The 15,936-nt window shown below is 39.4% G+C and overlaps 1 protein-coding gene across 1 annotated transcript; it reads right to left on the bottom strand.

The window, feature by feature from the left end:
* Positions 1-709: 709 nt before the first annotated feature.
* On the bottom strand, positions 710-15,815 carry LOC122649654 (protein ALP1-like). The gene is made up of 2 exons (XM_043842888.1): positions 15,263-15,815; positions 710-2,449 (listed from the first exon to the last, which is right to left on the bottom strand). The coding sequence occupies exons 1-2, from the start codon at positions 15,387-15,389 to the stop codon at positions 1,404-1,406; spliced, it is 1,173 nt and encodes a 390-aa protein (XP_043698823.1). The 5' UTR covers positions 15,390-15,815; the 3' UTR covers positions 710-1,403.
* Between the last annotated feature and the right edge of the window lie 121 nt (positions 15,816-15,936).

The following is a 15,936-nucleotide window of genomic DNA, read 5'->3' as shown; positions in this document are numbered from 1 at the left end:
TAATAATGGTAAATCACAATAGTAAATTCTAATCTATGATTGAATTACTAAAAGCATTTGATTTCCCCACTGCTAAAAGAATCACCCTTATTACATGTATAGTTTCTATTCTTGTGGGAGAGGGGAAAATAACAATTTAATCATAAAAAACATGTTTTCTAATGGCAACAAAAACTGAAAAAATAAAAACATAATCAGCTAAAAACAGTTTATTCATTTTCCTAGGAAAAAAAATATATATATATTATTGTCACATGGGTCTCTAACCTCAGATATTAAGTAGGCCTCATGAGCATAACAGGAAAATATAACCCATCACATGTTCGAATTGTGGTCTGTGAGCAACATCCTTCACATATTTATGTGAAGTTAGCAAAGCCCATGAAGAAATTAGTCAGAATGACAAGGATCTCAACCCCAAAATAGATATAGTTCATTAGGTGCAGTGTGACCACTTACTCTTTCAATCAAAAGGAAGAGGATACTCCATAATTCCAGTGTTCTACTTAAGCTTCAGCTAGTTTTGCAATGTTTTTCTGACCCAGAAAATAGTTTGGAACATTGAGAAAAATGTTCTTTTTTTTTAGGATTTGAGAAAAAAAAAAGTTGAAAGTTTAAGAGGAAAATCCATTATATGGGTGAGTCACATTTAGAACAATGAAATGCAGTCGATCATGAGGATAGCCTATCTATCCAACAGTGAGGATGGCCACATCAGCCCCCCACCTGGCTCAAATCACATGGCAGTCCAAGAAAGCCTCGCTAGAAAGGCCGTCGAGCATACGGCTTCCCTTTCAATTTTCATCATAGTTGATTGGGTCAATGAAGTTGCCCAAAAACATTTGCAAAAACTATCCCAACATAACTATTGACAAAATCTACATTCTAGCCTGTACACTGGCAAATGTTCAGCCATGTCCAAGTTTGAGATTACCTGCAATGCTGCGCATGCAGCAGAGTTTATGCAAGGACCAGATCGAGCACTTCTTCCAGCACAAATTTGGTTAAATACTACCGCACAAAGAGAGATGACAATGAAGGCAATAAAGAATGAAGATCCCAATGAACAAAAATTATAAGGTGAGCTATATCATGCTGGAGAAGCGGAAAAAAGCTTGATATTCCATGTTGTAGTTCAGTATGTGTATCTGGAGAAAGATCTGGTTCTCACATTGCCTTCTGAACTGCTGAATGATCCATGCAATCTACTGTCCCCATCTTGATTCTGTACACTGGAATTGGGAAAGGAAATATGACCTTCAATAACTGCCAGATTTTTGTCACAAATACTCCTGTAAAAACAACTAAACTAACAATTTTAACTAGGAAATTCAACCATGATCAATGAGTTCACTGATCATTCGAACATCGTCTCTTGGCAAGCATCTGAGATGGCTTGTGTTTCAAGATGGTAATCTTCCAGACAAGTAGAGAGACAGATTGTCTCTCAGGATTGACAAATGCTTGTCGACTGGTTCGCAAATCTGCTGCCGATAACCAGAGTCGTGGTGATGAGACAAGGGCATCTCGTCCTGTACCTCATCCTCTAGATCGATCACAATGTTGTGCAGCAAGCAACAAACAAGAATAATCCTTGGTAATTTATTCTTGTCTGGTCTCCACATCACTCCTTGAATGATCCTCCACATCTCCTTCAACCTTGCCAAGGCCCTCTGCGCCACCATCCTTGTTGCAAAGAGACGCTTGTTGAACTCAGCCCTGGTCTCAGAAAGCTCTTTCCCCTGATAGGGCACGACAAGCCAGGGTAGAAGGGGGAACCCTGCATCTCCAATTATGTATTCCCTTACTTCTGAACCTTTGGACAGTTCAATCTGCTTCCCATTTAGCCTCTTCCCTTTTTCACAAAGATTGAAAAAGCCTGAACTGCGTAGCACAAGGGAGTCACTCATGCTTCCTGGCCATCCAGTCACAATGTCCCTGAACCTCATTTCAGGGTCAACAATTGCCTGCAAGACCATGCTGTGATTCTTCTCACGATCATACCACACATCATTTGTGGGGTCTACTGTAGGCGAACACATCATGATGTGAGTGGTATCAATTGCACCACAACAGTTTGGAAGGCCCCGGATCCTCTCAAACTTGGATTTTAGCTGTGTCATCTCCTCTTCTGTGGCAGGCCACTGGAGGTGGTGAAGCCCTCTCTCTTCCATGGCCTCCACAAACCGCCAGGTCACTTGGGAAACAGCTGAATGATTCATTCCAAATGACTCACCAATTGTCAACAGTGACTCACCAGAGCTTAACCTTCGTAGAGCGACAGCAACCTGGTCATTTATAGAGAGGGGCTTGCCATTTGTCCAAGTGAAGTTTGATGGCTTAGATGTCAACTCGTCCTTCACAAGTGAGCAGATGTAATTAAAGGTCTTTCTTGAGATCTTGAAGACAGACTCAAATTTATCCAAACCCTTTGATAGAGACAAGGGCCCTGTTAAAAAAAAAAAAAGAGAGAGAGACATGTCACAAGTTTGGCCATTCAGACAGAAGAATTTATTATTCTTTTTGCAATCATGCAAAGCAGGAAGAACACCAGCTGCTATCAGGCCTAATCTCCACTATCTTAGAATAAATTGATCTAATCAAAAGAAACGCACATACTTCCTTGGAGTTGACAAAACAGATTCTTAGAAACAATGGAATCTTATCCCCCAAAAATTACAAATCAGAGGTAAAACTCTACGGCAAGCATAAGAAAACCTGCCAAAAATTTAACAGAAGAGAAGGCCAGGAAAGATAAAGTATTGCATTCATTATGCAGGGCTTGTGTTTATAATCTGTACTTTTCCTTGCCCTTGGCATACATTATCATTCTTGCACAATTTAAACAACAACAAAAAGCACCAGGATCATTGTCATTTGAAGTTATGCACAGAAGTTCCAAAGATCAGTTTGGTAAAAGACCTAGGTTGTGGATAACAAGGTACTGACAAAGTTCTTAACCATTTTCAGATTATTCTGATTGAGTGATTGTGGCCTCATTAAAACATGTAATACCTGATTTGCTAAAATGTGCACTTAAAATTATTTTATAAAAACCCTAAGAGTCAAATAACTAAATTTAGTCCATGGATTTCTGAATGGAGAATTCCTTTCAGAAAGGGACCAATTAAATTTCCTAGAATAATAAATTCCAAAAAAGTATTTATTTTGGCATCTTAATATTCCTGAAACAGATCTTTACAAGACCAACTAAGGACACATCAATAGCCGACATATAATTGTATTGACGAATAGTTTGTTTGAAGGGCAAAAGATCTTTAAATCCTACGAAATTGTGCTCATGCTGGCAAATATTTGTTAGCTTGGGAACAAGCCAGTCTTCAAAGGGCATATTTTGGATCCAGCTGGTCATCTATTTGGAATTAAGATCAATGTTGCTATCTCTATTGTTTTTCTGTATATGATTTTGTGATAACATGCTGATACCATACCGTTTGTATTTCTTATACTTGTACGCTACGATTTTAGTAATTTGTTATTTTATTTGAAGCTGGAAATAAGATTTTTTGTTACAGATTAAAAAGAAAGAGAAAGATTAATTATGAGAAGAGCAGAAAGGACAGTATCATATAAGCATTTAGAAAACTCCAAGTGGCTCCAACATCCCCAAGCATCATTGATGGAGTTGAAAATGAGCATCTCCTCTCTAGCTACCACATGCATGCATCATTATTGGAGTTGAAAGTAAGCACTGCTTATCAAGGATAGGAGCATGAAGAAAGCATCAATACATTTCAATTAAATTACACGAGTGTAGTAATATGTGTCTTAAGAAAAAGAACAGTAATTGTGCAGTACGTTAATTATGTTTTTCTTTTTAAATAAAATGCCAACATATTAATCAAGTTGGATCACTTGGTTATAGAACCAACCTCATTTAGTCGCAATTTTACTTGAAACCAGGAAGGTCACAGCCAAAGTGCTAGGGGATAAATGCTCCCCTCATGAAAGATATATTTATAAAAAAAATCACTGGTAGGTGTACGTGATATGAACTTGCTAACATGGCTAGGGATTATAATTGGGCCAGTTAAAGCAGGTACCCTCACCCGGCTCCACCATTAAAGTTTTGGGTAATTGTAAGGGTGGGGTATGCATTTTGAAAAACCTTACGTACTACCCCGGCTACCTTGTAAAATTAGGAGAGGACCCCACACATGTTTCGCATTGCAAGTATGATTTTGCAATATTTTAAGAGGGTTGGATATGGTATTGGTGATACCCAAACCAGATCTGCCCTGTTGCAACCCCTAAACATGGCCATTACTCAAATAATATATAATCTGCCTTCTCCCCAAGAAAATCTTACACTTGATAAAAAAAAATCCTCTAGTGAGAATTGGGATATGATGGATATGATGGAACAAATCCTATTGTTGGAATCGCTTCCTCTAAAAGGCCGACCTTGTAGGAAAGGGAAGAAACAATATGTATATCATACAGGAGCTCTAACACGGCGGGCTATCCAAAGGGGGACACGGGTGGATAAATAATTTCAACACCTGCCCGCTCTCAGGGGGACTCGATACCGTGACCCCTGCCTGCTCTGATACCATGTTGGAACCGCTTCCTCTAAAAGGCCGACCTTGTAGGAAAGGGAGGGAACAATATGTATATCATACAGGAGCTCTAACACGGCGGACTATCCAAAGGGGGACATGGGTGGATAAATAATTTCAACACCTATGTTCCTTTTCCACTAGCTAAGGGAAGATATCCCAATAAAAGGTCCAGTAGCTTGGTGTGATCAAACCCATTGTCGTGATGCATCTCACTCAAGCATACAAGCAGTTTCAAGTGAAGGAATTTCTTGACATTCCACTAAAAGGCCAGATCATCTATTAAGTAATAATTTTTCATGTTTTTCAAGTCCTTTCCTTTCAATGACTTCAACTTGACTTTCATCTCCCATTCATTGCTTCAGCCATTAGTTCCAATGAATGCATTCTTTTTGTTTTTCCCTTTTAAATAGTGCCACTTGTTTTCCTCAACACCCACAGTTCAACTGCACTCATTTTAAGCATTACTTTCTTGATTACCCATTGTTCTCCAAAGAACTTGTGTGGTCTTCAAGCCATCTTTTAAATCTTCCCGTTCAATTTTGAAGAATGCATCAATTACACAATACTGCACACCTTTGTTGATGGTAAATTCCTGTCCAGTATGCAAATAATGTATATGCAATGTATTCTTCAAAAATACATACCTAAGTTTTTACATTTATGCATTCACTTACTATATCATGCATATTGCCCTCTGCAATCTTTTGTAGAAGTTCATTGCCAAGATTCTTAATAACCATATCAAGCTGGTGGTTGACTCTTTTATTAGTGCCAACCAATCAGCTTTCATCCCTGGCAGATCCATCTCAGACAGCATCCTTCTATATTCAGAGCTTGTCAGAAACTTTGACAGAAAATCCCTCCCCCCTTCTATTCTTATGAAAATTGGCATTCACAAAGTTTTTGATTCTCCTGGGATCTTATTATCAGTGTCTTGCAGAAGATGTCCTTCCCCACCCCATCTTCATCAATTGGATCTTCTTGTGTATTTCCTCCCCCTGCTTTTCAGTTTTGGTCAATGGTAGTCCTACTGGATTCTTCTCCTCATCTGTCGGCATCTGCCAGAGCTGCCTGTCTCCCCCTAGATCTTCACTCTTGCCCTTGAAGTCCTTTTCAGAAACATCCAATCCAGCATGGATCAGATCCTCATTTCCCCTATGATTAAATGCAAATCTCTCAAAATTTCCCATTTGGCCTTTGCTGACGCTCTCATGATCTTCTCTAACGATGATCCCTCTCTGATTCAGTCCATTTTATCTTGTCTGAGCCACTTCCAATGTTTGTTAGGCCTCCACATCAACCATTCCAAATCCTTCCTGTTCCTTGCTAGGGCCAGTGAGGCCGACTCTTCTTGCTTCACAGTGATGACTGGGGGTTCTCCTAGGCCGGCTTCCAGTTAAGTACTTGGGTATACCCTTGATCCCAACCAGGTTAACAGCTCACCATTGTTCCCCCATTTTGGATCGCCTACACAAAAGGCTTCAACTTCGGAAAGGCAAGCTTCTCTCCTATGCCGACCGCCTTGAGTTGATAAGATTTGTCCTTCAGGTTTCAAACCTTTACTGGTCTGGCATTTTTGGTCTCCTAAGTCTACTATTTCGAAGTTGAAGTCTCTCATGTGTACATTTTTTTAGAAGGGTTGTGATTCCAAATTCCTCCACCCTGTCAGTTGAGCTTTTGTTTGTCTCCCCAAAGATGAAGGGGGCCTTGGCTTGAGAAGAAACAAAGATGTCAATCATTCCGGTATTCTCAAGTTGATTTGGAAGATTGCAGCCAAACAGAAGAGTGTTTGAGTTGATTGGGTCCATTCCCACCTCCTGCGCAAGGACTCTATCAGGGTTGTTCCCCCTTCATCTGATGCTTCATGGGTTTGGAGGAAAATCCTTAAGCTCAAACCTCTTGCTTATGGGACCATCAAATCTCATATTGATGATGGATCTTATATCAGATTCTAGCTCGACTTCTGCCATCCCAATGGAGTTCTCCTTCAATCAGTGTGAGATATAGCTATTTATAGCTCTGGTTTCAGCAAATTGGATATGGTCTCCGATTTCATTCAGCAGGGCAGTTGGATCCCCCCTCCCCCATCCTCCCTTTTGTCCTCTCTTTGGAGTGCTTTGGCGAGTATCTCCAAGAGACCTACTGGCAGTGGTGATATTGTCTCTTGGTCTGCCTCCTCGTCAGGTCTCTTCAATGCCAAGTCGGCCTGGGACCACATTAGGCCTCGTGGTTGCATCAAGTTCTAGCGCCATTTGGTTTGGTTCAAGAGTCATATCCCTCGTCACAGCTTCACAGTCCAGAGGGTTTTCACCCGCTGCCTCCCCACTCAGTCCTTCCTCATCCGCCGGTAGATTCCTGTTCCCCCCCCCCCCCCAATGCTGCCTTTGCTGGAATGCCTCTGAAGATGTGGATCACCTATTCTTTGACTACTCCTTTTCCTCCACAGTTTGGTATGGTTTGCTAGCCAAGTGTTGGCCTAGGAAGAGATTCTGCCCTTTGATAGAGAATGGATCTAGGTCGACATGTCTTTCGCTGGGAAATCATGTTGTGACACGGTGGGAAAATTAGCTTTCGCTGCTGCTATCTCTCACATCTGGCTTGAGTGCAACCTTAGAAAATGGACCTCTAAAGCTAGATCCTTTCGTCAGATTTGGGTATTCTCTTTGAAGTCAAAGCCAAGATCTTGGGGTCTCCTGGTCGGTGTATTGATTCCCACAGAAATAGGCTTACTGTAAATTCTTAGGGCCTCCCCCCTTTATCTTACAAGCCCATGCCTCCCCCTCCCCCATGTAAAGGCTGAGATTCATTCTTGTTGTATCTGTTCCTTTTTTCTCTTATTTGGTAGTGAAAAAAACTATATCATGCACTAATTTGATGGGAAAAATTCTCTTCATCTATATCCCCCTCCCTATGATGATCAATACATGACTGACAATCTCAGTTTGGTGCTCGTTAGCTATGATAACTAGAGTCAAATGGTGGAAGAGAACTTGCATAGCGGGTCTCAAGTAGTTGGGATGAAGGACACTAGGCTGAGTTGAAGTGGAGCTCAGAGGCACTAGAAATAAATTATTCGCACAGCACCTCATGCTGGAAAAATGAATTTACACTCAACTCATGTACATTGCAATCATCCACACAAAAATGCAACTCTTCAGTTACATTTGTTTGTAGGTATACAATTTTTCTTTATTTTTTTAAGTTTTAAAATCCCATTCTGCAGTGGTGGTAAAAGGTTCAGGATGCCAGGGCAAATGCCCCAGTTCAAGTCTTGAGAGCGGCCACTTTGCGAAAAAAGTGCCAAAGGTTAAGACAGTCTCCAAACTCACCCCTCCCAGGCAAGGTTTAAAGTATCGGTATCGCGTATCGTATTGGTGGAGTGATTTTAAGAGACGAATCATATCGGAGATATGTATCGCACGCTACAGATATGCATGGAAATGGTCAAGATACACATAGAAATACACTTTTGGAGCAAAAAAGAATAAAAATACGCAATATTACAGTTTGTTTCCTTGATTCAACCAAAGTGCAGTTTGTTTCTTTGATTTGATTTGTTTTTCAGCAAGGAATCAAAGCCCCATGCATGAAATTTGAACAAAGATGTCACAAAATTGAAGTTTTGGGGTGAAAACTTGTCCGTCCAGGTGTTGTTGGTGTTTTCTGGTATCTGGAATCACGATTTTGAAGTCACATGTGCCTTTTAATGTGCGTATCGCATTGTATCGCGCCGTATCGGCCGATACGATGCGATACGTACCGATACTTTAAATTATTTTTCAACCCCTAAATCAATCGTATCAAGAGTATAGGAACGTATCGTATTGTATCGCGTCGTATCGACTGATAAAATGCGATACTGATTGACACCATTTTTTTTTTTTAAAAAAAAAAAAAAGAGACATATCTCATTGTATTGTATAAATACCCTGCGATACCGATACGTATCGGCTGAGACGAAACGATATGGTGCAATACTTTAAACTATGCTCCCAGGACCCTGCACAAGCAGGACCAGATGGCCCTTTTATTTTTAAAAAATCCTATACTGAAGAAATTTTACCATCCTAATATTATACAAAAACATGAATTATTATCAAATTTGTTTTATTTGACTTTGACTAAGCTTTGATGTCCATGTTTTTTTCTTAAAATGTGCATCAGAAACATCATAACTATAATGACTCTCTTTACCAAAAAAAAAACTATAATGACTATCATGTATCCTAAAGTAAGAATTACATGCTAAGCTGTAGACCTCAAGAGTTCAAACATTTTCAGGTACAGTCGGGACATTTTCCTAATGCTACAACCTTGGGCACACCTCGAGGCATGCTTCTCAAACATCTTTCTAAACTATTCCATAAAATCAGTCCAAACTAGGAAACAAACCACCATAAATTAACCAAAAACAATAAAAGAACCCATCCATACAACTGGCACCTAACCCGCACACCCACAGACACATTTACTCCGGTAAAATAAAAAATTATGCATGCACCAAGAAATTAAGAGGAAACAAATAAAATGAAAACAGAAATTATACTGACATTTTAGTCCAAAAATCCACAATAAAAATCAACATGCATGAGCCACATGGCTAGGTAAACATCACCAACATTCTGCAGCCCAAAAAATGTACTGGTTTGCAATAAGATTATTATCACCCAATCACATAAACATTCTACACAGAATATGGTCAACTTTGCATTCTCCTGGTTTTCAAGTATTGTGTTGACATTTCCCCTTTTCTCAAAGCCACCAGATCTTCTAAACTTTCACTTGGAAGAAATTGACAGCAATACCTCTGTAGTCTGTACAAACTTCCTTATGCTCCACCCCCTCCCCCTGCCCAAAAAAACAGAAAATCCAAAACATATCCAAATGGGTTTCCCATGCCAAGCTCCTAATTCCAAAAACATACCCTGTCTCTACGATGTATATTACGCATTGAGAGGGCCTTCATGTGATTTCTTTGCTTGTGACCCAAAATAAAATTTCATAAAAAAAATCAAATCCTAACACATTACAGTGATGCAGGCCTTTAATTGGAAAATAGGATTAAAGAATTTAAGTTTAGGGTTTCAAATGAGATTTGATTTAAGGTAGTGAAGGATTCAAAGAATTATGAACACAAAGAAGGTTTGGCGGCTGGCTGGTAGGTAATAACTAGGATTTTGGTTACTTCAATTATGAAAGATATACAAGAGAATTTTTTTAACTGGGGAGGAGGGGGGGGGGGACACTTATTTGTACATTGGACTCAATAAATGCTGCTCTGCTTTCAACTTTCAACCCTATTTATCCATATTTTGCTACGTTTGGGTAGTGCTAGTGTAACTTTCCAGAATTCCAGGGGTATGCATACGCTTGAGTGAGAAGATAGCATTCATGTAAATTTGAGATTTTGGACTATATTACATAAGGGTTGGCCTTTCCTCCCCCCCCCCCCCTTTTTTTTTTTTGGGGGGGGGGAGGGGGGGGGGAGTCTCTTCTTTTTCTACCAGGAGACGTCTGCTGTAGAAGTTTTGTTTGGAGAGAAAGAAATGAGGATTTCCAAGGCCTTTGGACTCTTCTTCCTTCTCTAGGGTCCAAATCTGTTCATTCTCAAATTAAATGCAATTATCTAAATAAACTCGTGCTTGTTTCTATTCTTTGTGTCCATCTTCATATTCCTCGTGGTATTTTTACTCCAAAAAAGCCCTGCCACAGACTAAGCTATAAATGAGATCACTGTACTCACTGCAACCATCATCGCAGTCACAGATTCTCTTGCGACAAAATGATGCTTGTGGAATCTCAAATATTATAGCTGCAGGATTTTGTTCAGATTCGTACTTCCTATTCACCAGCTTGTTCTTCTATTACCAAGGTTTGAGATTTTGGTTTCGATCGAAACTCTACATGTTTCGGCTGGTGATTTCGTTTGGCCATTTCGGTGGTCAAATGGCTGTATTTCGGCCCGAAACTTGAGGGAAAACCTTAATTAAGTATATCTAAACTTATTAGAACCTTTAAATTGTGAAAACACACACCCAAATAGTAGTGCGGTTTCATACCCTAGGTTGGTAGTGTACGCCGCACCCTGCTATGTACTTCCTCAAATATGGTTTGTCCTATACATAATTCAGAATTAGAACACATAAAATTCAATAAAAACAACTAAAATATGCATTAGGAATGAAGAAAAACCATTTGATATGACACAATGTCACAGTGTTACAAGTAGTCAAGTACAAGTGTGCAATAAAAGGTTAAAACACCCCTACGAAACCGTTCCTCCAACTCTATGTTAGTACTACATAAAGTTTTAGGAAGGCTCAAAACCTTTGAGGAAAAAGGACATTACCTCTAAGTTTGAATCTTACAGAAACCTTGGTAATATGCAGAAAATCGTCACTGTTGATGCCTTGTAGTAGTCCCCAACACTTTGCTCCACAAGAAATGTAGGTGATTTGGCCAAAAATACCAAATCTGGAGTTTTTTGGATTTTTCCCTTCTAACAAGCAAAACCACTTGAAATTCACGAAATCGGTTGAAATAGTGCTTTTATATATAATGTTTTGTACCGAAACCAAATCAAAACCGAAATTTCGACCGAAATGCAAAAATTTTAGTCAAAACCCTGCATTCCTACTGAGTCACCCCCAGTTCCATTTCGACCTTAGATGAACCAAAATATTTCAGGAAATTTTGGTGGTTTCAACCGAGATTTCGAACTATGTCTATTACTAAGTGATTTTGGTATGTCTCTTTAAGCAATCTTCAATAGGGTTAGTGCAGACTCACGTGTTCGTTAATTCTTATGGTAGTTCCTTTAATTTCTATTGGTTTTTCATGTTTTGAGAAGCAGGACTTTGTTTTGTCTTCAGCTGATATATAAGGATTTTTCTCTAGTGCATAAATACGGATTTCATTTTTGTGGTGCTCAATTGTTTTACTGGAGTTGGTGTGCCAGTACAGAGACGACCCTTGCTGTGATCTAATGTGGCTGGGACAGCCCTGGATGTTGTAGTTTTAAGAATCCCTTGTGGAGCTCACTCTGTGTGTGTGTGCACACCACACTATTTTTTTTTTTTTTTAAATGTTGCTTCACATCCCACCTCCTCCATGGAATTCATGTATTTTTGAGATTTTGGGGCATTTCATGAAAGGGCTTTTTCTTTTTCCTTTCAACAGAAGAATCTTGAATTTTTTTCTACGCTCTCCTTATACAGATAGGGATGAGCTATCCACGTGAAGGGACCTCTTTGGTCAATAACAAACGTAGAGACCACTAGTTTATTCTTCCATCCAATTTTGTTTCTCCTATCTAATCTTCTCTCCCAAATTATTAGCAATTCACTAGATGAAGTAACACTTCTTCATCTTCCTCTCTTTAATATGAATCAGCCTTTTGGATATTAGGTCTATGACTAGAAAATGTGATCATAGCACTCATGGCATACACCATCACCTCCACAAATTCTCCCATGGAAGATCAAGCGTCCAATTGATGTCATTGATGTTAGGATGTAAGGTTAGGACCTAAAGGTTTTAAAGGGGTTAGGAGTTTTAGACTGGTTACAAGGTGCTAACTGGGTACAAGGAACTGGACACAGGTACTGAAGCAGGTTTAATGGGGTTGAACTCAATTATGTAGAAATTAACAAGGCTTACCGCCATACAATGTATGTATGCCATCGATTCATGAAATTAGATGAAAGGTTCACAGATTCTACGATCAGGGTCTGAAACAGCTAAATTTCTCATGGCTGGTAGTGTAAATGGAAAATAGAAATAATCAGCCATTTTATAAGAAAAAATTTAAAAAGACAGAAAGAAATGACAAACTAGGATTAATCTAGAATCACTCCAGCACATGACAGCATCACACCTTTGAAGAAATGTATCTGAAACTCCAAACCAAATTATAGAGTTCTACATTTTGGAGCCTTACCGTACTCAGATTTTAGGACTCGTGTAACCTGAACAATCCATAGGATGGATCTCTCAGTAAAATATTCGGGCTCAAAGGGGGAGGGGGAGCCTTACTATTATGTTTGGACAGATAGTAACAATGCAAAACAGGCCCAACAACATGATAGAACTCATGAGCCAGACTAAGATTAAGAAGGGGGAAAAAATAAAAGGAAAACAAAAACTCCAAGCAACCTAGCTTTCCACCACCCCTCCAATCGTTTTATGGAGCCAACCATAGACCCATATTTGACCTCACTCAAAAACAATGCTTCTGAATACATGCCTAGATCTGATGCTTTCACCCTTCTTGGCTGTTTTGAAAGATACTCAGCTTTCAATTCCTATCCAACTATGACCAGGTCAGAGTTGTCAGACCACAGGTGAACTTGATGACAACATGATGGTCATGGTAGTCGATAGCAGTAAATGAGTAAATCATAATTATTTGGCAGTGAGAAAATTATCTTCTCTTGTCCTGTTGAATGGATCACTTCTGAAACTACAATTATTCAGATTCATGGGTTTGGAATTGGATCAGTAAGCAGCTAATTGAACCAAATGGCAAGGCTGCAAAATGAACTCTTAAAGTAGGGAGTTTGCAATTTAGAAAATCCAAGGTGAAAGCAAGGAGTATAAGGCAAACCTCAAGGGAGAACACCTAAAAGACATTCTATTTATCAGGTGCGACCATTTGTTGTGTCATTAGTTCATCAAATGCAAATTACAGATCTACCCAAAAGAATACCTTGACCGTGGAACTACCTTTTTCATAAGCATGCTCTACAGCCCAACCAAGAAATACCTAAGGAATTCAAATCGAGGAAATTTACACACAGAAATGTATATCTTCCAAAAATCAAGCCAGCAAGGAATAATTTGTGTAAACAAAACTCAGCTAAATCACATAGAAACTAGAACTAGGCAAAGTTGTCACAACGTCTAGGCGTTGGAGGGGGAGCCTGGACGCAAGGTGACAACAAGAAGGCAACCAAGGTGCCTGGATGCCTAGGCGACGCCTGACAACTATGGAACTAGGGGTCAAAGAAACTTTTAAGGTCATAAATTTGAAGAGGAGATATTATGCTCGGTATTAAAATTTAAAAAGAGGGGTTGGAACTAAAGATTCTACAGTACATCCTATTTAGGACAGGCATTATGACTATGAAAGAAATTAGGGTTAAGCTTGAATTAGCTTAATCAGCAAAAAATGGTTTGAGGGTAACAGAATTAATGGTGTGACCAGAGGCAAAACGAGCATGCTCATTCCACAATTACAAGCATCCAATCCAGGATCAGGGAGATTTTATCTTTAAAAAAAAAAAAAAAAAAAAGCTTGCCATTTGTTGGAAATAGACTAACAGATGTATATAATTGGTTACAATGTACAGCATCCCTGATTCCAGCAGATCAGGTACTTGATTACCTTCTGAAGACCTATGCCCAACTGTGGCTTCCAACTGGTCAGCCTCTTACACAACATATAGTCCCAAGTAACTATGCCAAAGGTGGCCAGGCATCTTCACTAAACTATGAACCACAAAAAAACTTATCCAAAAAAAACCAAAAAGTGGTCAATTTCTTCCACCACCTTAAGTAGATCAAGTTCCTAACTGTTCCTATGTCCATCCAGTAAACCTTTAGTTTCAGCATCCCTGTTGAAAAAAACATGCCCAAGCGAGTGAAAGAGGAAAACACCAGATCTCACCTGGCATTGCATAACAGTATAACACTACCACCCCACCAGTCCCAGGCACCAGGATACTTCATCAGTATTAAGCCCTATTGGACAAATAGAGGGTTAATCCATTCATATTTTTTTTATCTTTTATTTTTATTTTTATTTTATTGATCCAACACCTAGCTCCCAAACTCTAGTTAAAATAGCTGGAGTACTAGAAGACCCAATGCCACACCCCTACAAATACAGAAAAGTTGAAGTATTAAAAAATCGGAACTTTCTGAATCTAGTTTAGAAATAGTTCGTGAATTTTCTGGTAAACCATAACAATTGACAGGTATACGAGTGTTGGTCATTTCGCTATACATTGAGTGATCCAGCCCGTATATGTAGAGCTTATCATAAGCCTTTGAATATATGTGACATCTAAAAATAGCTAATGTGTCATGTTGTCAGCAGCATGCTCTATCTCCACCTAATCACAGGAGCAAAAGCAGGGAACTTTAACTCCTTTCTACAATCAAAGTTCAAATGACTTCATGGTACGTCAGTGAAGTGCAGATTGGCCGAGTAAGAAATTAACTAATATACGGAAGGACATGATAACATATAGTTTGTAACCCTTCAAAGTTTCAAGAAGAGGCAATGGGACAGATTCTCATCAGTTCCACAAGCAATACCATCAAGTATATCTGATTCATCACATGCATTGCATCTTCTCAGTATCCAATCTAATCATGTTTATCAAAAACCCAGAATGACATCAGGAAGAGTCAGAGATAAGTGGGAATTGACATGAAATGGAAGATTGGGGTTCCCCTTAAAAGGTACCCAAATGCATTTTAAATAGGTCATGGGCACACTTGTATCAGAAACAATAACACTCAAAAACTGGATTGAACCCATGTCACTATAGTAGAACCGAGACACAATCAGGAAACCTAACAGAGAAAATCATCACCATCACACAATTCAATCCCAACGAGAGCAATATCAATAATATCAACACATGGAATCAAAAAAGAAAAGGAAGATATACCAGCAATCCTCCTGGAGAACTCGTCCCACCAATCGGCACGCTCCTCTTGTTCCGAAGACGCAGAAGCGTTTTGCTCGAACTTCTTCTCAACCTTCCTCCTCTTCTTGAACCCTCTCACTGGTCCCATCGAAACTCCAAGACCCAAGGAATTGGAAGTTCAGAGATGCCTACCAACGTCAGCGAACCAAAATCAAACAAACGAAACAAAATTCGTAAGGGCGGGACCCATTATAGATTCCATGCCAATAACACAAACACATATATGGAGAGAAGGAGAGAAGAAGCGGGTGATATAGCAGAGGAATGAATGGAGTGGTGGGTGCTTAAGAATCCGATCATGCAAAGATGTTTAACAGGTGGGTGTGGGTAGTTGTGTTAAAACTCAAAAATGGTAGTGCTTGAAAGTTGAAGCTTTGAACCAGAAAAATATGTATTGGAGGAAGGAGAGAAGAAGAAGAAGAGTTGAAGGAATTAGAAAAGAATACTGAAAAAGCCTCTAGGGAAGACTCAATAGTCAAGAGAGGAAAAGATGAGAAATCTTCAAGAACGTAAGGAAAAAGGGTGACCAGCATAAACCATTGATGTTTGTTACGGGCAATGTAGGAGCTTTGCCAATGTTTGTAACACTTTTTACTTACAAGAGGGACTTCGACATGGACAACCACTACTCGCTG

This window comes from Telopea speciosissima, chromosome 2, assembly GCF_018873765.1.
Source record: "Telopea speciosissima isolate NSW1024214 ecotype Mountain lineage chromosome 2, Tspe_v1, whole genome shotgun sequence".
Lineage (NCBI taxonomy): Eukaryota > Viridiplantae > Streptophyta > Magnoliopsida > Proteales > Proteaceae > Telopea > Telopea speciosissima.
This window is presented reverse-complemented; position numbering and strand designations above follow the sequence as displayed.